Below are 27,774 nucleotides of genomic sequence, written 5' to 3'. Positions count from 1 at the left end.
TATGCCGCTTAGACTAAAGAAGACGGTGATTATGAGTAATGAATGAAAGGGTGAAATGAAGAACATGGGAGCAAACGGGAGAACCCCGAGGAAACCCACGAACACGGTGTTTGACCGCTACAGAGTTCACTTGGCGGAAGCTGAGACTACAAGTACCAGAAGTGAACGCTCTACCACTGAGCCACCACGGCCCCCGTACTAAAGCAAGTGGTCAAATAAATCCCAGCATGAATTGCTTGATTGTTGTCAAGTACAAGAACTCAATTCTCGAATAGTAGAGAACACCTGTTTCATTTAGTTAGTTGTCACAGTTTTGATATGAAATTAGTCTTGTTTTTGTCACATACAAGTTCCTTAACATTGAAGGTAGAAACAAGTTTTTTGAAAAAAAAATTAAAAGATGTAGAAGGAAAATCACGAAATAAAGATAAAAGAGCAGGTTGCATTGGAATTTCAAACTGATACATTGAGATTGAAGCTCGATGTTGAATTATATAAAAAAGGATTACCATCTTTCCTCTGCAGATGTATTTGTTTATCTTTCACTAACATAATATATTATTTTTTGAAAAAATGGACACAACGAGGTTGTATTTGTAGTGTTTATGTCTTTCTGAGTGTGAGTGCACTTTCTCTCCCTTTTGTTGTTCATGTTAGGGTAGCATGCTTAAAATCATGGCTTTCAAGATTTGTTCTTTCTGGAGAACGGGAGTCAACAAATGATGCCATTGCACGGGGCGGTAAATTGCCTAGGGCTGGCCCTGTGTATGTAATATAGATAGCTAACGTTGGAACCGTTGTTACTCCTTAAGTTGTTAACAGATTGAGTTTATTAACCAACGTGGCTAAGGTAATCGCTCTAGCTATGTATCGCAAAAAAAGAAAATCGTATCCGCTCAAGAGTTGTGCGGAGTAACGGACGGACGGACAGACATACTAACATCGCAACCTTATCCCAATAAACAGCGAAAGAAGATAATATATTTTGGTTTATTCTAGTTTATGGGCAAGCTTTTAAAAGAGTGATGAGAAACCAGATTTTTTTAATACACTGTACAACTTTACTGCGTAGTTCTTTAACTTTCTCCATTCAGCAGCCTATTTTTAGACAATATTATTTAACTTTAAAAAAAGAATATCAATATAGAATATTTTTTCTCGACACGCGAGAGAATCGAAATATTAAGAGAAAGACAATGACTGTCATTCAGTTTCTGCGTATCTTCATTTGTTCCATCTTTAAATATATATTTGTACATTTTCTCCACAGAATATAAAATGTTGTAAATACATAATATTTATTTATTTATTGGTAAGTTTTTCCTTATAAGCAAAATTAATAATTCATGAAGAAATGAAAGTGTATTTATTATCTTATTACGTTTCCAAAACTTCGTAATGATTTTTTCTTCTTCATCTTTCAGAAATAAATATCAATATTATACGAAGGCTGTTGATGAAAAATGCTCAAGAAAATTTAACTATATATGAGTATCAAGTTACAACATGTTCGTAAGATCATTATACGCAATCTTAAATATTTATTATTTGCCAGGTAATATAGTTTTCATTCGGCATATCGAAATATAATAATAATAATAATAATAATAATAATAATAATAATAATAATAATAATAATAATAATAATAATAATAATAATAATAATAATAATAATAACTAAAGACAGTAGAGAGGATCACGCGAAATATATTTATGTATTGGACATGGATAGACGCCGTTAATGTTCCTTATATGTATGGGTATGGGCTATAGAGAGCCACCATTAAAGTCACCATTATCCGTTATTTGTATTTGATTTAGTTTAACGTCTCATTTAACGGATTGATTCCATTAACGAATTCAGTCGAAATAATCATTCATTGCTAAAATCATAATTTAAAAATTCGTTACTTGTATGGAATATGGATCTATACGCGGAGCTATGAGTCAATTGTCATTTGTATTTACTGTACCCCCACCCCGCAGACAAAAGGTCTGCCCCCCAGGAGACCATTCTTAACTCCACCCATGTATGGGACATAGCTACCGTTAAAGTTCCCTAATAGCACCATCACATAGCAGGCATATGCCTATCATGTTCCCTCAGGTACATGGGAATGTGTCCAGTATGTGCCTTATGTACCTCTGAGAGAGAAATCACATGGATGGCAAGTCACAGTCACAGTCTATGTCCGCCCCTAGGCACATGTCTGACATGTACCTGGGGAACATGCCTAGTGTGTTCTAGTTATGTTCCCCATGCCGTAAGCGTCAATGAACCACAAAATTACTCCCCCAAAATATGTTAAATCGCCTACATGCGTAATGTGTTTACATTAAGGTGAGTGTAAACAACACTTTAAACAAGTCAAAAACTCAGCCGAGATAATCACTCTTAGCTATCTATTTCAAACAAAAAAAGAATTCTAAACTTTGCTTACATGTATGAGATATGGACTATAGATAGTCACTGTTATCCGTTATGTTATCGGATTGAGTCCATTTACGAACTCAAGGCAATTGCTCTAGTTATCTGTTGTTAGGAAAAGTTAATGATTAGACGGAGGATTAGTTCAGGAGTTTAGCTTTTGTTTAGGGTGATAAGTTAATAATGAGACCGTTTATTAGCTCAAGAGTGTTATTTAAATTTTAGTTTACAGGAACAGGTTACTGATGATACTATTGATTAGCTCAGGAGCATTATTTCAGCTTTGTTTACGGCAGCAAATTAATGATGGGACAGTTGGTTAGCTCAGGATCGTCCATTTCAGGTTCTGTTTACAAGGTAAATTAATGATGAGACGGTTGGTTCACTCGGGAGCGTTATTTTAGTTTTTGTTCCAGGACGAACTAATAATGAGACAGTTGATTGTCTCAGGAGCTTTCTTTTAGTTTTTGTTTACGGAGATAAGTTAATAATGTTAATGATGAGTCGGTTGGTTGCTTCACGAGCGTTATTTAAATTTTGTTTATGGGGGCCAGTTAATAATGAGATACTTGATTAGTTCTGGATCGTTAATTTAGGTTTTGTTTGCGGGAGACAAGTTAATAATTAGACAATTGACTAGCTCGGGATGGTTATTTTCGTTTTTGTTTACTGAGCTCAGTTAATGATCAGACAGATGATTAGATCAGAAGAGTTATTTCAGATTTGATTATGGGGCCAAAATTTCCCACTGATATTTACAGACCTACATTTAAATTTGTATTGTTTGTGTCTTTTGCAGCTTAATTTGATTAACGGGTTGGCGTAGTTTTCTTTTTACCGTACTATTGTGTAAAATATATTTATCTCAAACTCAAGGGATACAATTATTCCATCCTCCGTCCCTGGTTAGCTGTACAATTGCGTTAACAGAAAAAGATGAGACAAAACAATCAATTTACCTCATAAAGCTGAACAGAATTATATGGGCAAGTGTAAAACCTCATGCGCAGTTTTCGAGAAAATCAATGTAAACTATTATTTTATACTCCTAAAAATTGATTTTGTACGACAATCACGCCACCTATTAGGGTGAAACTGATACTATACTATACTCCCACCAAGCTCTTCAACACGACCCTAGCAAGATTAGAGTACAGTAAAGCTAATGACATAGCCTATAGCCCAACATCGCGATAAACTCTATAATTTCTATTTAGTTTTAGTATTGTTCCAAGATAACATATTTATCAATTGATAGGTTATATACTGCTGAACAGAATAAGATATTTCAAGTTGAATTCTCATGCGTAGTTTCCAAAAAATCGGACAAGACAAATTTTTATGCCTCTAAAATGTGTGTCATTTGTCGCCAATAACAATAATAATAGACACTTTTTATTCTGCTCAGGGAGATCGTATTCATTGTTGTTTGTATTCTCCTAACGACGTACCATAAACTTCTAGTAGCAACGTAGATACTTCCATCAGTTACGTTGCATTCTACTTGTAAAGTAGGGATGCGCATGAGACGAGTCGAGACAGGATTTTCCTGATAAAATTCGAGTCGAGACACGGCTCTTCCAATAGAAAAATATACATTTTTCGAGTCAAGACATCACTTTTACAGCACATTTTCGAGACGAGACAGCCACAAATCTTGTCTCGTGCGCATCCCTAAAAGATTTGACCAAAAAATAATGAAGGATCAGTGCCGGATTTAGATTTGATGGGACTCTAAGCTATTGAATATAATGAAACCCCTTTTGTATCTAGCTTTCTTTTTCAGCGAAAAAAATGTCGCCATTTTAGGGGTTTGAATATATGCTGTATGATAATTTATGAACCTAATAGATCTTTAAATACGTATGCACATCAAATATGTATTTTATTAACTTGTGTATGTATTATGACAAAATTCTTTAGAAACAAAATACAGACTCATAATCTAGTCTCTGAAAGCTTGCTATAACTTGAAATAAATGATGGACCCGATTTCAGAAAGTTATTCTGTGAAATACAATAAACATAGGGGGTCGAGGTTTATGTTATTGTGAGACATGCGCTTTGAAAGGCTAACTTGCAAAGTATAGTTTCCACCCAATGTGCAATAAATAGTTGCCAAGCGGATCTTGCATCGTTTGGCCTAATCCTCGTTTTGCCTAACCAATTATCTGACACTTTTATGACAGATAAAAGGTAAGCTTTATGTCCGCCATTTTAGGCGAAATAAGGATACTCGTTTGGACTAATCCTCGTTTTGCCTAAAATGGTGGACTATAAAAAAATCGTGGAGATAAAACTGGAGGGAAATTTTTCGAAAAAAAAAATATTCCCTACTATGTGAAAAATTGATAAATACAGATGCAAAACCAGTTAAATCCCTCTTCCATATTCAGTTTCATAAACAGTTAAATCCCAAACCTGCAAATATCCTAATGAGAAAAGCGAAATCAAACCCGGTTAATTCTATATTTCAAACAATTTGAGGCTTCGTACTGTATAGGATTAGTTTAGTAATATGAATATTTATTGCAACTCTTCGTAAATTTTATTTGGCAGAATTTGAAGTGTGTGCTTTCATTATTTTTTTTTTTTTATTTTTGGACTGAAAATTGAAAAAAAAAAGAAAATGAAATCTTTATTTTTACGTCCCACGGTTATGCCAGTTAGGCTAAAAAGGACGGTGATGATGAGAAATGAATGAAATGGTGGAATTAAAAAAGTGGGGGGAAACGGGAGAACCCCGAGAAAACCCACGAGCACGGTGTTTGTCCACCACAAAGTCCACATGGTGCGAGCTGGGATCGAACCAGGGACCCCAAGCACCGGAGGTGAACGCAATACTACTGAGCCACCGCGCACCCTGGACTGAAAATGGAGACACTATACGTCTTAACCTAACTGTTCGTGAAACTTTTCTGTGTTTATTTGCTTTTCTTTAATAATTACTAGACAAATGCACGCAAAATCGAAAGAAAACGATATTCAAGCAGCGATGATCATAATTTTGTTATCAGACAACACCAAAATTGTCTAGAAAACGTACAAGACACATGAAAAACTGGAAACGAAATGTAGCCAAAAAGACAAGGTGAGTGGACTATCTATGGTTAAAAGTCGTTTGTTTTGTATTTCAGGGTAACTTTTTACTTTGAACAGAACATTGTTAGATTACGTTCTTCTCTAAACGGTCTCTTCAGATTCAGCAGAACCTCTTTCTTAAAATGTCTCGTGTCAATTATCATTCAAAATTATAACATGCTTCTGGTACAACATGTTAAAAAAGTTTTGCCAGTTATTTACCATTTCTGATTCTTTCTGCCACTGTTTTGCTCAAACTCAACATTTGCACATTTGTTTTGCTATATTTCAAATTCATATATTGGAATAATTGGCAAATTAATATTCACCTTATGTTAGCCCATAAAAGGTCTTCCAAAATATAGTCATTCAGTTTAGAAATGTATACGGATAGGTATAATTAACTAAGCTTGTAGTTACGAAGGGTTTGACGATTGAAAGTAGCTCAAAGCCACGTTTTACAAAGAGGTTTTTGAGGAATAGGAAACCGAGGAAATGGTGATTCACCAGAGGACGACGACGATAAGGATTTCCATTTAGTAGATGATGATGGAGAAGAGGTTACATAATTCAATTTTTTGCATATTTGGATCCATTGTTTTCAATTTAGAACAAAATTAATGTAGCATTTATGTATCCATATTCATTTGTGCCAATCTTGTGCAATGTTTAGTTGATAATACATTCCCTCCCCCCATATTTTAGTAGGCATAATACTGATTTCTGACTCTGACTCCCTTTTTCTTGATAAGTTTTTTATCTTGAGCCTCAACAAAAATGGCCGCTCGTCCAGATTCAAAAACTGTTATTTCCATTTACATACGCAAAACCTGTTAAATCCAAACTATTTTCTTCAATAACGCAATTCAGAGACTAGTGTGATTATACAGCTTTCGACAGACCAACACTAACATTATTCTTAATTTTTTAATGCTCTCTAGTTTCTAATGTTATTTTACAATTATGACGTGTTTAAACAGTTTTTCTCGATTTGTCACAAATTTTAAAATGTGAATTTAACGGGTTTTGCTATTCACCTACTCATATATATTCGTATATATTCATGGTCCTAGTAAATACATAAAGAAGTTTTGGTAATCCTAACTCCTCGAAAATAGTTAATATAATATTAATCTATATATTTTGCATTTCTTAATTCTTTATATACTAGGGAATTTTCTCTTATATAATTTCCCTCTAGTTGAATTTCCACGATTTTTTCTTATTGTCCGCCATTTTAGGCGTAACGAGGATTAGGCCAAACGAGGATCCTTTTTTCGCCTAAAATGGCGGACACAAATCTTATTATTTATCTGTCATAAAAATGTCAGATAATTGGTTAGGCGAAACGAGGATTAGGACAAACGTGGCGACACGTGCCAAGCGAAAGCAGATTGGTGAGTCATAGCAATGGTATCTCACGCAAAATAATATTGTCTAGCCCACTGCGTTTCCACTTTTCTATTACTTTTGTCTATTTTGAAGATATTACAGAAAAACTGTAAAATTAGCTGTATATAGTTTAACTTTGTCCCAATTAAATTCTCTGCATTTCTGCGCCAACTGTGATCGAAGTTCAACTCCATGCTTCTATACGTGAAGTCGCAACATTTCTAATTTCAAGTTGTTTCTTTTTTTTTTTTTTTTTTTTTAAGTTTCAAACGTTTCTACAGATCCAATGTATTGTAGATAAATACAGTCTGAATATCACCCAGGGTTAGCAAGTATTGCCTCAAGCTAACTTTACTTTCAACCAATCGTGTGATTATTTTCAGGTCAAGTTACTAGAATAACTCAGGCCAAAATGAAATGCAATCCCCGGAAATTACGCGAGGTGTAGTACGACGCAAATTCGCTGAAAATCATCAAAATATCTTTGAAAAACGTCACTATTAGACTAAAATAATTATGAAACCTATAAATATTATACGCAGCTTCTGTTTACTTCGACGTGAAAACATTTAGGTACTTTACCTTGCTATATAGTAATTAGTGCCGATAGGCCAAACACATTCAAACTACTGCATATTAATTTACAAAAGATAAATTTAGTTGTGAAATTCTGAACACAATTATACATAACAAAATACAGTGCGCTGTTAATATATAAAAACGAACGACTCAGATGTCTAAAACGAATGATTAATGCTCCTTTTCTTTCCTTTAGTGAAATATTAGTGACACTCTATAGATCACTATGAAAATGAGTGGCAAGGATAGTAACTCTAAATATTATGAAAATACTTCTTGATACTATAGCATATCAGTATACTTCTAATACGTACAGCGAAATATCTATAATTTCGCGATATATAAAGTATCGCCACTTAGGGCTGTAATTCTAGTTTGTCGTTTCATGTTTTGTTCTTAATGAATTCACTGTTACCAGCCCCGATTTCTTCTTGTATTCTAAAGAATGCAAGAAATGGCAGCATTAGAGTTCTATCAGCATGGAAGTACAAGGACCATAACACTTACACTGATAAATGTAATAGCTGGGAAACAAGTTCCCCAGTACAAGCAGGACTCTGAAACAAGGGCCTCATTAAAAGCGAAGCTGGGAAACAGGTGCCCCATTGCATGCAGAGTTGGAAAACAGGTGCCCCATTACTTGTATGACTGGGAAACGGGGCTCCATTATGAGCGGGACTGGGAAACGGAGCCCCATTATAAGCGGAGCTTTAAAACAGGGCCCCATTACAAGCAGGGTTCTGAAACAGGGGCTCAATTACAAGCGGGACTAGGAAACAGGTGCCCTATTATAAAGGGGCTAGGAAACAGGGGTCCTATTATAAGCAGGGTTGGAAAGCAAGGCCCCATTACAAACGATGCCCTCATTACTTGTTTCGTAAGAGTCTAGTACATAACAACACAAAATACCGTTGTTGTATATGCGGTTTATTGCTTTCTCTTATTATTTGCAAATTATATTACAGCTAGTTTTTGCCTTTAAAAATTTGGGGCCCCCCAAAGAGAGTGGGGGCCTAAGCTATAGTTTGTTTAGCTTATGCGTAAATCCGGCACTGTGAAGGATGCAATAGAGAAAGTTACTATAAACAGTTAAAATCCTAGTAATAGCTTTATGACATTCCCTATATAGAAAATACACAAGTTTGATCAAATTTGAGAACTTTGAGAACTTCTATCTAGAAAATTCGCAAATGAATATATATATATGATAATAATAATTTCATAATCTACTAGGTATATAGACAGACCCTAAATAAAAATGAAATGATTACGTTTGTGACTTAACAACTCTTGAACCGACAGACGGACCTCGATCAAATTTTCAACATCGGGCCTGCGATGGTTTTTATCATTTCACTTTGACAGTGCAACTTAGGGGAAGGGGGAGAAAATAACCTATATTAGTGTCGAATCCATAGTTTTTGGAGTCACTGAGATGGACAGTGACACTTCCGATGGCGTTTCAATCCAAATTCAGCCCCGCAACGTGGAGGAGGGGGAGGGCGAGATGTATAAAAATGGTCGAAAATGACCGATATCAGATAGCGTTTCAGTAATAGTAAAAAGTGACTGACTAACGAAACGTATTTTTTTCTTATTTTAACCTAGAGAAGCGGGAAATTGACCCTGGTCGTTAATATTGATACTTTATTATTATTATTATTATTATTATTATTATTATTATTATTATTATTATTATTATTATTATTATTATTATTATTATTGTTATTATTATTATTATTATTATTATTTCTTCCTCGTTTAGCTTAATATAAAACTAACCAACGTAGTAATATGGATTACATTGTGTTAGGGGTTCCAAATTGTGCATGAGTTGAGTAGGGGTGTCATTTGGGACTCCAAGAAGGCAATTATCCCCTCTGGGTTTGACATTTCTATATATTTTAATCCATAAAACAATAATATACCAATGTAAAACTTGAAAATCTACTGACATTTAGGGTTTTACACTCCCTCCCTCTAAGCAAACTCTAAAATGATGCTGATAATGTTGAGGAAATAGAATGGACCATTAATAACAGTGGTTTTCATGGCTCTAATTTCGGTCTATTTGGCTACCTTGGTCACGCGCCATGTGTCGTTAAATCCTTCAGCGTCATCAGATGCTCTCTGAGGATGTTCTTCGTAACAGCGACTCGCTTCGTATGACCATTAAATATGATGAATGGCTTTCGAAACTAACTGAGAACAAAAGTATCAACACTTCCTGTGACACAAGGTTGAATTGTACTTAATTTGCACGCCTTTATGCGCCGTCATTCTTAGCTTACGCTGCAATAATAAAGCACAAAAAAGCGCCTTCCGTAGTGGAAGAATGGGTTTGGCTGTTTCCTTGCGGGCAAGAATTCTAAGCTATTAGCTATTTGGTTGCGACCTTGCTTAGCGGCTAATGGACGCTGTTTCTGCTTCTGCTAATGCACTTGACATATAAACTAGGGCACACACTAGCATCACATGTGGGCGGGAAGATAGGGGTGCTAATGTGTGAGTGTGTGAGTGTGTTACGGAGACCAAAGGGAACTGATGTACCCGATGTTCTTCCTCTTCGCGTGTGCGATTGTGTAATATTATACTTAACAGTGGCGGCGAAAAGGGGTACTATTTAGAAGATTATAGACAGTCTATTTTTTATATAGTTCGCTTCCGATCCAGAATCCCTCAAGGATTAAACCTAGATCCTCTGCTTTTTAAAAATAATATTAACCAACGATTTCCCCAGTTCTGCTAAAACATCTAAACGCTATTAATCATAAATGTGGTTAACCTTAAAATTAACAATATTTTGTAGAAATCTAATATATAGACAGTGGACCAATGGGACGATAATTTCCCCCCTGGGGAATTTTCGCCACTATATTATTAGTAATTTTCTTTAGGGTCCTTGGAACCAAAGAAAATAGTTGTCGGTCAACATATAAGTGCAACACCTGGGTCCTGGTCCCCTTAACCCTTTAACTCAAGTGTATTTTTACAGACATCGATGGGATATCTTTAAATGACTGTAGATCAGACCGTTCGTGCAACACTGGAACAAGTTATACCTCGAATGATTTGTAAAGAGGCATTGAGTTTACGTAATGAATGGGATATTTCTGCCTACAAAAAATTCCCCAAAAAGACCTTTTTTCACGATTCTTTTAGTTATTCGTGGAAACACTGCAAACTAACTGAATAATAAAATGTGTTTATGTGTTCTATTTTCTGTTCAACTTAAATTTCATCTCGATCCATCAAATAGCAGCATCATCAAATCTAATACTATAAGCACCACAAGAAACTTTAAAAGATTTCATAGACTGATGGACTTGAATATAGCTCTAATATCTACAAATGTAAACACGTTTTCATCTCGCAATATAGGAAAAAATCATAGGCTTACAGAAGTAATCACTCATAATCAGTGGCGCAAATGCAGAGGGGCACAGGGGACATTGTTCCATCCAACTTTGGATGGAAATCATCTTTGGGCGGCAAGGGGAGACAAATATGAAAGAAGACAGATGCAAGAGAATAAAATCCGAATTATCTTATGACAGTGAATGTTCAGAATGGAGTTCAATTTAGTTAACTTGTGAACTAATATCATCTTAAATATTTCCAACTATTATTTATATTTATAGAAGACTAGGCCTATATGAATTAAGTCATTCCATTTTCCTTACAAAATTGTATTCTTTTATTTTATTTATTTATATTATTTTCCTTCCTATTTCTCTTCCTCTGTTACTCATTCCATAAATAATAAAGTTCAAAGTTCACTCTGCTAGTAGTATACATGGTAAAGCCATTGTAAAGAATGAGTAATATATCACCTAAGTGTATTTTATATAAGGTTTTTAAATATTATTGAATGGTATGAGGGGAGCCTATGGCAATTTTCTACCACAAATAAAATACATGTTTTATTATTATTATTATTATTATTATTATTATTATTATTATTATTATTATTATTATTATTATTATTATTATTATTATTATTATTATCTAATTTCACATGATATTTAGTAAAAGAAACTGGTGATAAAGAGTAGAGCAAAGTAAGAAATTTTCTGGGTGCGTCGACGCCGAGGTCTTTTTGCACCCAGACAAAGTCATGACTTAAAAAGGAAAACCAATTGAACACAAAATCAACAATAATAAAACTAGAAATGAGTTAATTAAATTATAGGGAAAAAACGTCCATACACGAGTTAAAATTAAATTGCATGCTTAACTTGTATGTCTCGTAAAATAACAGCAGTCCAGAAATAAAACGAGTATCATCCCCAGGGAGCAGGTCCAGGTCTACGGGAAGGTTGTAATGTTGCCGATGCTGAGCCACAGCAGAGCAGGGCAGGGCAAGAAGATGACGAATAGATAAAAGGTCTCCACAAAAAACAAATTCTGGAGCTGCAACTGGACGTAAAATATATGCATGCGTTAAATTGCTGTGTCCAATACTCAGTCAAGTTAAAAGTATTTCTTCTTAACGAGACTGGCGGGAACTACAGGTCCAGACTCCTAACCGGAGTTTAATGGCATGCAATTTGTTGCAATGTGCGAGATCCCATTCCGACTGCCGTTGGTGTAAAACGCGAGATGTGAACACCGGGTAAAGATCAGTGCAAGACAGGGGCGCCACGCGTGCAACACCATCTTTCGCCACAGAATCCGCCTGCTCATTACCAGGAATGCCAACATATTAGGAATCCAACAAAAGTGGACAAAAGTGAGCCGGCAGCAAGTAGGGAATGACATTTTAACAAAGTACGTTGAACCAGAGGATGCCAAGTGTAAACATTACTAAGACTGGTAAGAAGACTTTTGGAGTCAGACAGGTTCAGAATACGGGTAAATTTATGAGACATAGCATGTCTAAGGCTTCAAGAATAGCCAGCAGCTCAGCACTGAACATGGATGCAAACGAAGGGAGTCGGTAACCATAACGAGCAGGGCCAAAAACAAACCCACAGCCAGCAAAGTTTTATTGTTTCGAGCCAACTGTATAAAAGTGTAAAAAGTCAGCATAGTATTGTAACACAGAGCGAAGCTCCTGCTGATATTGGTTATCTGTTGTGGCGGACTTATTAGAACACGCCAACTGAAATAATATATGAGGACATTGGATCTGCCAGGGTGAACGGAAAGAAAACTCAATGCATAAAAATCTGGTAGAGCAAGAGCTAATTCATCTAAAAGTTCCAGTGCACGAATCCCAAAAGGTCAGCTAACACGAGAAGTTTCACAAAACTACTTATCCTATTTTGAATTTTCTCTTTTGTCAACATTCTTACTTTCTCCCTGTGCCTTCTTTGTGCACTTTAGTGTTTTAATCTTTCTTGTTTCTATTTTTATTTTCGTCTATTGTTCAAGTTTCCTTACCGGATACATTAATACTTTGTCTTTCTCAAATACTACTAAACCGAATAATCTCTTTTTTGCCTTTTCTTTTTATGTAAACAGAAGCATTTCTCACTTTCCTTGTTAACTATATTTTAAAAAAAGGCACTTACATATAGTGCTTTTTTCCCCTTCATAAATTTCTCTGTAAGCTTCAGCCTTTTCAAGGATATGCGTTACTACTAGCCTAAAGACTTTTTGAAAGGTACTCATAAATCATGAAAAATAAAACATACAGAATAATTAATTATATTATGTAAACCCATCAGGTAAGAACGAGACCAACATGTGTATTCATAAATGAATTCCCGATGTACGTAAATATTCTAATCTATAGAATGAAATTCACAAAAGAAGAAACACGTAAGCCTAAAAAGCTTTCGTAAACAGATTGAAACAAAAAAAAAAAATTGCAATAGAAAGTTGTGAACAATAAATAAGGAAAGTAAAAAAAAAAAAAATCAAGGAAGAGTGACAACAACGAGAAGTGATAGATTGCTTTGCTGACAAACAGGAAGAACAGGATATGCATCAAAATTACACTTTTTTTTTGTATTTATTTATTTATTTATTTTTTCTCTCGTAACATTGACAAGTGAAATGCATGTTCCATGTTGTAATCGCGTGAGGATTTTATTTATAATGCGTGTAACAGGAAAAGGAACTGTAGAAAATTGTAAAAATAGAGTAAGTTAATGGTAGAAAGAAACAACACATATACAAGGAAAACTTCAAAAGTCTTTAACTTCATATGGCTGGGCGAAGAAGTAAAGTGTACCCTATAAAAAGTGCAACTTTTGAGTGCATAACAACATACACATTTACTGATGAAATTATGTAATTTACGCATTACACATTTACATATTTTTGTACTATATGCTACTCTTGATTATGAATGAAATATGATATTACCAGGGATGAATTCAGGGAGTAGCCCGGTAGAATTCTTCCCCCGCGGAAGAAAATTAATCCCCCCGAAGAAACTCACAATTTCAATCACAAAAAGCAGAAATTACTTCACCCAATTACCTGCTTTTCTTTCTGTGTATGTGCAGACGAAATCCGATCTCTCAATATACATACAGTATAAGTGACTCACACTCATTCTATATAAATATAGAGCATGTAAGATAGAATACTAGTCAATAGAACCTGTGTTTCTTAACGCTTTGAGTGAGTTTGACAGAGCATGAAATTGTCAACTGTTGATGATAGGTATTGTAGGAGGAACTATACTTTCGCCCTATATTATATATTAGTAGGTAGCACCAGCACAGATTGAGATAGGAAAGGAAAGATCCTTCGATCACTCCATATGATCTCTGATGTAAGCAGACTTCAGTTCTTGAAAATGAACAGTTCTTGCATTATTTGCAATAGAGCGACCTAAATTCCATTTTTCGCTTCGGAAATAAGAGACGTAAGTGTGTTTTACGATTGCTAAAGTAAACATACCTTTCTTTAAATTGAAGTCAGTTAGAGGGTGAAATTGAGAGGGCGTCATTTAGAGGAATCAGGGAGGAACAGTTGTCCCCCCTGAGTTTGAGATTTATATAGATTTTGTCAATAGAATATCAGTATATCAGTGAAAGATTGCTCTTGAAGGTGACGAAGATCCTACTGAAGTTTTCGTGAACTAAGTTATTGATGTGTATGCAGCGAATAAGCCAAGGCGAATACGCTTAATTTAGAATCAAAAATGTGAGAAAGAAAGAAGACTTTTTGTTAAAATATTTCTATGTATGTTTGTTTTAGTAAAATTAAAATATTTGAGTTATTTTAAGTCTTCTTTTACCAAACTTCTACATTAATAACAAACAGTAACTACTGTAAATAGGAAATAATAACAAAAATAACTAGTGTAAGTAGCAATTAAAGTTTAGTCTAAAAATACATTTTTGCCAGTCTTTATAATTATTTAATCTTTTATATAAAATTAAACTATTCTCTTTTAATTATAATCTTACATTGAATATTTATCCGCAATTAGTCTGAATATTAGGTAAGATGTGCAACGGGATGGAATTGTTAAATATGCTGCTTTCTTGCAAAAATACAGACACCCCCTGAAGAGAGTTCACATTCCCCAGGGTGAAAATGTTTGAATTCAACACTAGATATTACTCCAATACCCTCTACGACTCTATAAGCACACTCTCGTTCTTTCGATGAAATTTTCCACAACTTTTCAGCATACTTGCACCTCTAATTATGAAATCACACGCTGAATCTCGGCTTTGAACTCCGGGGAAGTGATTGTGATTTGTTGACGTACACACAAAATTTCAAATACTACCTCAGAAATCACACGGTGTCAAACCACAAGATCTGAGTGGCCAATTCACACCACCGTTGCAAGAAATCTTCCTGGCAGGGAACCTCTCTCGTAACAAGTCTATTGTTGTAATCGATGTGTAGCATGTTCACAAATCGATCCAGTTTTCTCAAATTTAGCAATCAATCTCATCACAGTCGACTTATTCGGTGCATTACATTGAAATCAAACATTCCACGGAGTTTGCGAACAATCTCTGCACAATATTCACCATGTTTGTAATAAGATTTCACCATGACAACACGCTGTTCCATCCTGAAGCACTCCATTTCTACCCGTACAGAAAACAGATGACGATCATTCATGAGCTATTCGGCATTCCGTGACTACTATTCAGGGTTGCTAACCTCAGAGTACAAAATTATCAAATTTCGTCTTTAAAATTATCGTATATTCGTTATGCACGTGATAATTGTAAAAACAAGTATAATAATAGTAATAATATATTTTTAAAAAATATCTGGTCATCTTCAGTTTCGAACTCCAAATCAGCTTCACTATTCACACCATTAAAAAAAATCATTATTAACACTACACTGAACAACAACAAAATTTTCACCCTCTCGTAAACATTACTCAATTTAAAGAATGGATCACAGGGTTGCCATTTTTCAATTCTCAAATCATTATTGATTTATTTTAGCGGGAATGACTGTTATAAACATCACGATATATGTTTTATAATTATTTAATGCACATCTACACTTGATTTGCACATTCAAAAATTAAATAATAATAATAATAATAATAATAATAATAATAATAATAATAATAATAATAATAATAATAATAATAATAAAATTATCGTATACTCATCTATTATCGCAAGGGCATTATTAATATAGTAGTAAGCCTTAAATTATCGTATATCACGATAAATTATCGTATAGTTGGCAAGCCTGCTACTAACCACAAAGGCAACAGATGAAAGTTGTGTAACGTTCAGTGCTGCCAACTTACTAGAACAAAAATGGCGGGCATTTCAAAAGCAGCGTTCTTTATGAGACACCCTTTAGTTAAAAATAAGTGGATTCCTTACTTCTCAATTAAATCTTTCTTGACTTGAATGTGTTCATTCTCTCAGGATACTCAAAAATTATTACTATTATTCTGTCTGAAAGAAATATTCATCTTGACACTCTTTAAAAAGTCCTCAATAGCATCTATCTAGTATTGACAACGAGACGAGAAAACCTTATTTCTCAACTTATCTCTTATTTTTTTTATTTTTTTTGAAATCTCGTCTCGCCTGTTTTCGAAGAATTATTTCTCGTCTCAATTCCCGAAAAACTTTCTTCGTCTCATTTTGTAAATTTACGTACAAAATTTGTGCCCTGATTTTTCTTTTAAATTTCATCTAGAACCTGTGGTACGCATGGTCTTCCTATGTTAGTGAAAATTTTCTGTCTTGAGACCAAAATGTGAAATGCAGTTTAGTCGAAGACCAAATTTAGGAACTTTTCCGACATACTCTCTTTCATCTGGAAAGTAAGTCTACATTGTTTAGAGACTTTTCGATTAAAATTTTAATCATAGGCGGCCTTAGCCTTTGGGCAACCTAAGAGAAGGAAGTCCCATGGCGCCCTTGCATGATATAATGTCAAAGGTAAAAGTGTATCGCCTATCAAAATGTCAACAAAGCAAATATAGAATTATTCTCGACTTCAGGGGTGTTCTTTGTTTACAAATCGCAATATTACAGAGAGCTGCTAAACACAAATGACATGACATATCAATCGAAAATAATAAAATAATATTTGTATTTTAACAATTTTTGTTTAATTTTTGCTTATGGTTGCCACGGGTTTTATAAATTCATTGTAATTTATTTTCCTAAGATGAATAATTGATTTCATTGTTTGTCATCTGGCATAAAGTTGTATCAAACACGTTTAACTTAAAAAAAAAAAAAAAAAAAAACTACTAAAATCAGGGTTCAAACATTTGCTATGACCGCTGAATAATACGTTGTGTGAAGTTAAAAACTGAGTAATGGCTAATACCCTGTCTAAAATATACAGCTAACCCTGGCTGCCTCAACTAAGCAGGATCGAGTTTACGAAAATCGAAAAAATAATGCACAAAGATTTTCTCCGTGATACTACCCAAGAATTACAAGAAGGTTTGCACTATATAATATTTTGCTTAATATATAAGGTTGCAATTGGTTGCAATTATTTTGAAACCCTCCTTGAATGGTAACACTTCTTTTTTACCTCATAACAAGTTTTTTCCGGCAACTGAATGCTCTAGCTAGACCTCGAAGCTTGAAAATGTATAAGAAATAATAGGCTATATAAGAAATATATTTTCATGATATAAGAAATCAATATTGGTCACACAATTTCCTTCCCAATGTTGGATGTTTTCTTAACTAAAAATTAAATTATTCTTCCTACTGAACAGACAGTGAATATAAAAGACCATCTTGATAGTCTAATCACCGATTTTGAAGAACAATTCTCTGAAAATCTTGTTTCGGAATTTTTGATTAGGGACCCATTTTCCATTGAAAACAGTTTACTAGAAACGATCATGTCTTCTTAGAAGGAAGAGTTAATCAAGATTTCATGTGACAAAGTCTGAAACAAACGCTCAAGAAGATAGATTTAACACACTTCTGTTTCGCAAGGAGAAGTGAATATCTACTGGTGGTGTTTGTTACTGAATACCTTTGTGAATGTGGACTTTTGGCTTACATGTATATATCACAAACAAGTGAAAGAATAAATTGAATGTTGAACTCGATTTAAGATTAAAGTAAATTAAAACCAGACTTAAGAAGGCATGTTTAACTATTTAAGCAAAACATTCATACTGAAGAAAGAATGTGAATTTTGTAATATTTTTTGAATTTGTCTAACAATAATCCCAAACTCCGTACCATATTTACGTAATTATTCAAAATTTTCGTTATACTACAGGCAAAAGCGATAGTGTAAGTATTGGTATCTATTAAGGTGGATCATCACCCGGAAGTGAGTACATATTTTCGTTCATTCCCTTAACTACTGCGCAATGAAATATTACATATTATAAATATTATAGTATAAGATAGAATTATGTTTCAGCTACAACATAAGATACTGATTCATTTTGTTGTATCTTCTGATATCGAAAAAGGTAACAAATAAAAGAAAATATTTTATTCGTTTTACAATGAGCACACAAGATGTAACTTGCTGTTAGATCTTACTAGAAGTGCCCAGTTTTATGAAATGTTTATTTGTATGTGTAAGGTATTTTAAAGTAACGTTCTTATTACGAAATAGATGTATTGTTTGACCGTTTTTCGTGTTATGTTTCCATTTTATTTAAATAATTTACATTTAAGGAAATGGATTTTGAGAAGAAACTAGCACAGATTGCCATAATGCGTTGTTGCCAAATTTGTACGTTTACTGTGGTAGTCGCAATAAGAAAAGTTTTGGATTCTAGCGTTGCAGTTCAAGAAGCGGAACTTAGCTGTGAATTGCGGTAAGGGTCGAAAACTAATTTCTCCAGTAAGTATCCAAGCAGAATTCCATGATTACTTCCTTCATTATCTGGCATCAGTAAACACTCGACACTATCTGGCAACACCGCATTATTCAAGCAGCGTTTAGTATAGCACCGAGAATACCTAGTGATCCACCTTAATATGACTATTTATTATCAGGATAAGATATTTCCCGTTTATTATTAGGATGCAACCATTCAACTTGCTTGGATACAACTAAATGCATATCCAAAATCAACTTTTGCACTCGGTAAATCTCCATTCACTTTGCAATGAAAATGAAATGCCCCACTTCCCTGGAAGTTCAATCAGACGGATAATTAATTAAAGTGAATGATTGTGATAAAGAACAAGTGGAATGTGAACGTCAGAACTCCGACAAAACCCCCACTACAATCATCACATGGCTTGGGATCAAACCAAGGATCTTTCGTTCAGAAATAAAGCTTTACCAATGATCTACTATGCTTCACTGTTCTGCATTTGCTTTGGACTAAGGATAGCCAGAACCGATTCTTGGCAGAACCGGTTTTCGGCTCTGAACAGATCCGGTTCCGGAATCGGTTCTTCGGATTCAGGTTTGGAACCGGTTCCAAAGATTCGGTTCTGGAACCGGGTTTTCGGATCCAGGTCTGGAGCCGGTTCCTAAGATCCGGTTCTGGAACCGGTTCCAAAACTTTGTGGCCCTCCCTGCGCTATACCCGAGCTGCTGGCAGGTTGTGAACAGTGTGCTAGATGAAATGGTGGAAGTGACAGGCAGGCGCGCGCGCAGGCGGCGGCCGCTTGTCTCATTTGCCTAAAACAAACTGTGTAACTGGCAAACTCATTGACTAAACAGACAAACTGACAAACTCATTTCGCTAAACACCCACTGGTGGAACAATTTTTTTCTGGGGGGGGGCACAATCGGGTTTGAGCGGGGAGGGCACAAGCGCGTGGTCCCCTTTGCAGTGTTTTGGAGGTGAACTTTGTGCTTCCTTCACAGGCCTTTGGGGTTTTCGGATCCAGATATGGAACCGGTTCCTAAGATCCGGTTCTGGAACCGGGTTTTCGGATCCAGGTCTGGAACCGGTTCCGTCGGAACCGAAACTTTGTCTCCATCCCTACTTTGGACGTAACCTTCAAGTTATTAACATAATGCAAATGAGTAATTCTGTACATTGTTTCGAAATCAAATAGCCTTTTTTTTCAGTTGGCAAACCTAGTAACATACACACAGGGCCCTAAGCAGTTTGCTGCCCCGTGCAATGGTATCATTTGCCGTCCCCCTCTCTCCAGAAAAAATCTTAAAAGCCAGGATTTTAAGTATGCTACCCCACCATGAATAACTAAGCGGAAGAAAAGTGCACTCATACTCAGAAAGGCTTAAACACTACAATTACAATCTCGTTGTGTGTTTTCCTTTAAATAATAATCTTATGTTAGTGAAATATAAAGCAAGCACACCTGTAGAGGAAAGATTGTAATCTTTTTTACAGAATTCAATATCGAGCTTCAATCTCAATATATCAGTTTCTAATTCCAGCTCTTTTATCTTTATTTCCTTATTTTCCTTCTAAGTCTTTTTTTTTTTTTTTTAAGAAGCTTGTTTCCACCTTCAACGACAAGGAACTTGTTTGTGACAAAGACGAGAATACTTTACATATCAAAACTGTGATAAGCTAACTAAATGGAACAGATGTTCGCTACTGTTCAAGAATTGATCTATTGTATTTGACAACAATCAAGCAATTCATGTTGGGATTTGTTTGATCATTTGCTTTAGCACTGTCCATGTGACCTTAAACTAAAGCGACCTAAACATGATTTATGAATATAGTATTCAAACAGAAGGTCAGCTTAATAAATTTAACTATCATAATCATGACATTTGTTTCCAACAAGAAATATTTATTTTAAATAATATAGCTGTGTCAAAATTTGCCAACCCATGTAAATGCACGTGTTGCACATATGGTAGAGCCGGCCCTGCATAGACAGACAATACTATTACTTGTTCAGGTAATTTACAACAACGACAAACATGGATTGGTTTTGGCTCTAAAACTCAAGAGACAGTGGAAGTGGGAGTTTAAGGAGTGTACTTGACTACAACAATGTTCCATTCTAATCGTGAAATTAAGAAGATATTTCCCTTGTACTCAGTCGTAATGGCACTTCAACACAAAAAACATAGACTATCTGATTTGAATGTATGACAACAGGTTTTGATGTGGGTTTCTCTCAGTTCTTTCATTTTTTTTATTTATTTTATTTCGTTTCAACTCATGCCACTAAAAAAAAAAATACACGCCAGAGACACTTCCTGAATAAGAAATTAAGTGAACCTTGAACTTTGAAAGAAGTGGACAGATTTCTGTTCAAGACAAACTTGTTCGCGCCAACTTTTACGAGTAACATCTAAACCATTCATGTGTGATTGTATCAAACGCACCAGACGGAATAATTTTGTGGTTCGTACAACATCTAAAGATTTTTTCTTTTACTATAAAATCATCCAACGTCTTGTCTGATAACTTTTTAATAGTGTGTAAAAACTTGTTTTGGATCTACCATCCTCGAGTGACGAACTATGGGTAACAGTTCTGTAAGTAGATATTCTGTTGTGTTACATAATTCGTTATCAATAACTTTTATATAGTACGATTTAATTAAATATTATGACCATTAAAGAGAAAGTGAGAGATTTATCATATTTGTTAGTTTTTTTTTACAGTTTTGCGTTTTTATATATGAGAATATTGTTTGGTGTGCAAATTGTACGATATTCAATGTCTTTTCGCATTTAAGTGTTTCCTATAACACTAAAAGTGCCACGTGCTTAGTTTGACAATCAATGGTGATACGAGAAACCGAAATAAGAAACCACTCAGTTTTGTCAGACGTAGTAAAAATAGATAAACTAGCTTGATGTTTATTTGACCAATATATTGAAACACAATTTAGTTCTATTTACTCCAAAAGGAAGTAAGCGCCTATTACGAGTGATGATAGAAGAATCATATTGAGTCTGTGATAGATAGTCTGTAATTCCGTAAATAGTCTGTGAATGTCTTATGTATGAAATGTAGTTTATGTAGGATTGTTTCGAGAATACATCTTAAAACTATTTGAGAATGGTCGAAGGACATTGCCAGAACAAACTTTAAAAAAATCGAAATTTATATGGAATTGTATATTAAATTTATTTGATTAAATTCAATAGATAATACAATATAGATAATTATATTAACATAATAAAATAATTAGAAAATTATAATACAAATTGTAGGCAATTAATTGAATGAAAAAAATATGATCATATTTAAATCTTCCGAAATCGGAACTTTTTGGGCCAATATCTCGGGAACAGTAAGAGTGACGCAAAAAATTCCATCACTTCTTTCAGATAGTTTTTTATGCTCCATCGAATGGAGGGATCAAAACTGAAAAATTCGCAAATAACAGACGAGCCCTTCCCGACACACACACATACACAGACATAGAGACCTCAGTAACGAATTTTTAAAGTTCGTTGAAAATAATTTTGTAGGCAACTGAGATTGTTTCAAGTGTCATAATTGGCACCGGTAAATATATATATGGCTACGATATGAGTAAACAATAGTTCATCACTTTATTTTTAACTAATTTCATTTTCGTAATATTTTAAGTTTATATTTCTCTTCTGACATTAAAAAAAATGTAACTTATTAAAGAGTACATCTCCTTAATTAAATATTATTATTATTATTATTATTATTATTATTATTATTATTATTATTATTATTATTATTATTTTGCTTTTGTTAGTCAAGCTAATGCAAGAGCTTGTGATGTTATAATATTCCTAAAGTTAACAGTTTTTACAAAGAAATTACTGAAAAAAAAATTAATCTTGGTTGCAGAGTGGCTAGTGCAGCTCTTATTCACGTACACATACCTATAAATAGGACCGCAAATCGAACTTTGTTCTCTTGTGCATATTAAGAAGTAGATACCGCAGACTTGCTTTTACCTCATCCTGAAATTTAAGCATGTAATTTTCTTAAGTATTCTTTTTTTTTTTTTTTTGTTTTTTGAAATTTAAGACTCAAAATAAAAATTTTAAATAAAATGATTTAGTTCTAATTAATTGTGTAATTTTATTTTAATATATTAGTCTCAATTCGAAACCCTTTCTCCTTTCAGTTTGATTCCTCACGAGAAATGACGAGACGACATTTCCATAACGAGATGCAAGACGAACGAGACAAAGCTCTTCTAATAAAAACTCACACATTTTTCCGAGACGAGACATCTTTTCGAGACGAGATAGTCTCAACTTTTGTCTCGTGGACAACCCTAATTTTCAGCCACTGTAGATATTTTTTTAGAAATCAAACATTTTTAAATATACGTAATTACTATCAAAGAAGAACATTTTTATCAGTCACAAAATTAGGTTGATTGATTTTTGTTTAGCGTTCCGTTCAGCAGCGAGGCTATATGAGACGTGGACCTACTGATTAACGTGGAATCCGAACCACATGAGCTCTCGCCGGGGATCGAACCTGGGTCTCACATGCCAAAGGCGCGTATGCTAACCGCTTAGCCACGAAGGAACTCGTCACAAAATTAGGGTCAAAATTTGGTTTAACATTGTCTACATTACAATGAATGACAATGTCACTTGCTATACATATAGAGTGGCCCAAAAGTAGGTATACAGTCAACTCATTGCTTTTATATGATTTCTTATTGTTATCCATCAGGTAGACTTAGTTTCTTTATTATTTGTTCTTAATGTCTTTTTACTTATATCTTAAGCCTGGAACAGCCGATGCAAATAAACCTATAAGCTAGAATGTTATACTTGATCAAAGCAAGGGTGTATAGTTACTTTTAGGCCACCCTGCATAAAATGGGCAGAGAACCATATTAATTGTATAATTTTAAATTCAATGAAAACTTTGGAAGTTTATCTTTGCGAGATTCGTCAAATAAATATTTTAAAATCTTTAAATGCCTATTGTTCTATGACGCTCCAAGCTATTTCTAGCTTCGATTTCCTCAATATTCTTTTACCAGAGGCAACAGACAAAGAATATTCGTAACTTTGCTGTCACGTTTGAATATCTGTCATCGACACTGTGGCTGAAAATGGTCATTGACGGGAAAATTTTTGTCACTTTTTCAAAAGCATGGTGTTTGGTTTCCTGAACTACCCCCCCCCCTTTTTTTCAGTAAATCTTTGTCACTTGTCTTGTCTTAATACCTTAAATAATCCGTTTTTCGAGATTTCAGCACCAGAAAACTATAGTTTTCAATCTCACTGTGGGTGGAAAGCACTTTGGCTCAGTGGTAGAGCGCATACCTTTGGTGCATGGGGTCCCTGGTTCGATCACCAAGTTTGTCATACACAACATTGTGTCCGTGTTTCTTTCTCGAGTACTCCATTTCCTCCCACGTTATCATTCCACCAATTATTCCATCAACATTAGCTTCCCTTAAACATCCGTCTCCATTGGCCTAACAGGCATAATCATGGGACGTTAAACTGAAAGATTCAATTTTTTCAATCTGACTGACAATGAATAACTGACTAACTGATTGTAACTTAGGGCAAACTTCTTAAACTAGAAATTTGAAATTTGGACAGAAATTAGTCTGTGACGTAAGGTACCACTAAGAAAGGATTTTTGGAAAATCGACGTGGAATAGGGTGAGAGATTATGAGGTTATAATTATTATAATAAGATGTTCATATCTCGAATTCCAAGGTTAGAGACATAAAATTTGGTATTTAAACTTTTTATATAAGATAAGTAAATATGTATTTTAGCTTTTTTTTTAAATATCCTAGAAGGAAACAAAATAGGTAGGGAGAAAAAGGTATAGGGTTGCAATTATTACAATAAGATATGCAAATCTCGAAATTCCGTAAGGGTAGACACAGGGAATTTGAGATTTGGGATTTCCATTTAAATTTATTCAACACGTGTTGTTTTAGATGCTTGACCTAGAATAGAAGAAAAGGAAGTGGGGAATGGCCCACTAAAATACCCATACAAAGTATGGGGTTCGAATTTCGTGCAAGATTTTGGGTTTAGACTAATTCCATTATATGAAAGATGCAGAACAAAGAACGCGAAATATTGCCCATATGGGGTATTTGCTGGTACTGTGATATCTTGAGATACGAACTTAATCCGTTCCAGAACACTGTTTGACTTCCAAATTGTTCAAGTTTTAAGATAAGTTTTCCTTGTAAAATAGAAACTCGATTAATCCGTTCCTAGGCTCAACGAACTCGAATGATTTTAACTGATTCGACTACAAGGAGAATCTTCTTAGGGAATGATGAATGTTACAATTGCACTTTGCTGTAGTAAAAAAGTATTCAGCCGATCAAGTTGAAATTTAGTTCACAGATGGGGACTAAGAAGAAACAGGTCTGAAAGGACACTATTGAACATAGGTTAAGCAGGGATGCAAATAATAAAATTTTACTAGCCCACATCTCACAATAGAAATCATTTACTTACCTTTGAAATAAATAATAGTGATATTAAAAACTCGCCCGCACCGATGAACACTCGCCCCGGGAGAATGGACGAGTAGTTTTTTTTTTTTTTCATTTCTGGATTAAGGGGGTGTTTAATAAACCACAAAAAGTTATAACTCATATGCAGGTTTTGCCACCTACAGCGCCCTCTATATTTATACAGAACAATTTCACACCGACTTTAATATACTACAATATCTTTACCAAATATCACTAAATGTACGTATAATTTACTGGGAAAGCAAACTATTTTTTTGTAAGTGCGTAACTATTTATGTTCGCATTGAATTTCAATAATTTTAAAATTTCGTTGATAAGTTGATCTACTGATAAGTTTGTGGGGGGCCTCGGTGGCTCAGTGGTAGAGCGTTCACCTCTGGTGCTTGGGGTCTCGGGTTCAAACCCTGCTCCCGCCAAGTGAACTTTGTGGTGGACAAACACCGTGTGCGTGGGTTTTCTCGGGGTTCTCCCGTTTCCTCCCACTTTCTTCATTCCACCATTTTTCATTCATCTCTCATCATCACCCTCTCCTTTAGCCTAACCGGCATACTGTGGGACGTAAAACTTAAAGATTTCATTTTTATTTGATAAGTTTGTGTAATAAAATTTTCTTCGAGATGTCTCTTCTAGTCAGCTGTGCCAGGTCTATGGGCCTAACGTCGTGAGCAAGAAGTTTCCACAGATTTCACGCTCCTTATTGCACACCCTTCACACGGAGCGCCTGTTGTTCAAGAAGTTGTGTGCCAGGTGGGTGCCGAAGCAACTGGCCTCACAGCACAAAGCAAGATGCATGGGGTCAGTATTGACACTTTTGCAACAATACAGCTGACGATCGATTTCAATTGGCGCTATGCCCTGTGCATTCAGAAACTTTATCACTGCTCGCACTTCATATGCGGCAGGAGCTGGAATGGGAACGTCCATCTCCAGCAACTGACCACGACGCTACTGAAAGCAGTAGGGAAGTTTTGCTGGCGCATGCGCTATGCTAGGACCTTACCAAGGGACCTTACTCTCTCACGTGCACGCAGTCACTTCGCGCAACATACGGTTCCTAGCTATGGGACGTGTGGGAAAATTACTTTCTAGATGCGCCTCATATACAGCTTACATATGACGAGAAGAACCCTAGCAGAAGTGGTGTGACGTAGGTATGGGCTCGCCCACTTTTCGCACGGGGGTTTCAAATGACACCACGGAATAGCACATATAACTTTACCCATAGTAGCAGACGACATCTAAGTATAGACAACACCTCAAAAACCGAAAATGGACTTGACCGTGTCGTTGACCTTTCCCCGCTTCCCCTGTTTTAGGGTTCTTCTCGTCATCTGTGATCTGTACTACATGCAGATCCACAACTACTCAAGCTAGAGGTCTGTACGGGCTCAGGCCGTAAATTTTTAAATATACAACCATATTTCTCAGACCTTTTCGGGACTAACTTTGTAAATATACTGTACAATGATATTTACCGAGCCATTCTTTCTAGAGAACTTTTAAAATCACATCTAAATTTGTAATTTGAGACGCCAACACTAAAAATCTTATTATCATTGTGCAATTGAGAGTAAAGCTAACTGTGTAGTAGAAAGAAAAACTAAAAATAACAGAAATAAACATGCTTAGCTTATCTGTGAGTGAGCAGCCAGGGTATGTATTCCATTCTTTTTCTTCATAGCAATTAACAATGATTGCTTTGAGGACTATCTGACTGAATTCAGTACACACCCATTTGCATAAGAATTTGCACATATTGACATTTTGTTTTAAATATTTGTGGTATGCATGTTTCCATTTCATGAGAATTTATATAAATAAAATGAAATTAAATATTTAGTTTAACGTCCCACAATTATGAACCGAGGCTAAGGAAGGCGAACTTTGTATAGATGATCATTTTCTTTAAATAATTCATATAGTTAGAAAGTGTAAACGATAACTTTTATTTCGTTATTTTCTTCGAGTCGTGTAAGCTTTTTTAAACTTCAAAATTAAACCTCTAATTGTACATAAAAATGTTATTTTGCGTTAATTATTCATTTTCTGTAATTCGAGCTCATTTGATTATCACACGAGCTCGGCCGGGCATATTTCGGACTCGGGTCTGGCCTTACATTATAAAATCACGGACCAGGCCTCACATTATAAATTCATAGGCCGACCCGGAACCAAGCTAAAAATTCCGGCCCGTGCAGACCTCTAACTCAAGCCTCTTTTCCCTGGTCTAATGGCTAAAGTGCGTTCCTTTGAAGTACGAGGTTTGGAGTTCCATTCTCTGTAGCACAGTGTCGAATACACTACAATGGTACTGTAAATGTAGATCTCGAGCACTACCCACGAGACAAGAGTCGAAACAAAAAAAGTATATTTTTAAATTCGATAAGAGACGAGAAAACTAAAATCTCGTCTCATTTTTGAGACGAAACAAGAAATTACACGAGATTCGTAGGCGACACTAGTTCAGGCAAATCTTAGAACTCAAACTCTTGTTTTAATTTTACACGAAACAACTGTAAATTGAGAAAGTG

The 27,774-nt window shown here is 35.0% G+C and overlaps 1 protein-coding gene across 3 annotated transcripts in view; it reads left to right on the top strand.

Moving 5' to 3' along the window:
• The window catches only part of LOC145662439 (proton-coupled amino acid transporter-like protein pathetic), a 409,124-nt gene that overhangs the window by 326,272 nt on the left and 55,078 nt on the right, over positions 1-27,774 (top strand). The window contains exon 1 of one of the 3 annotated variants that reach the window (XM_081728011.1): positions 21,185-21,304. The exons of the other annotated variants lie outside the window; for them this stretch is intronic. Within the exon in view, the coding sequence (XP_081584137.1) occupies positions 21,290-21,304 (15 nt within the window). The 5' untranslated portion in view covers positions 21,185-21,289. Of the gene's footprint in view, positions 1-21,184; positions 21,305-27,774 lie in introns of those variants that run through there. 3 annotated transcript variants of the gene reach the window in all.

The sequence above is a fragment of the Thermobia domestica genome, chromosome 10 (genome assembly GCF_964235325.1).
Source record: "Thermobia domestica chromosome 10, izTheDome1.hap1.1, whole genome shotgun sequence".
NCBI classification, from domain to species: Eukaryota; Metazoa; Arthropoda; class Insecta; order Zygentoma; family Lepismatidae; genus Thermobia; species Thermobia domestica.
Note: the sequence above shows the minus strand (reverse complement) of the source record. Positions and strands in the feature narration are given on the sequence as shown.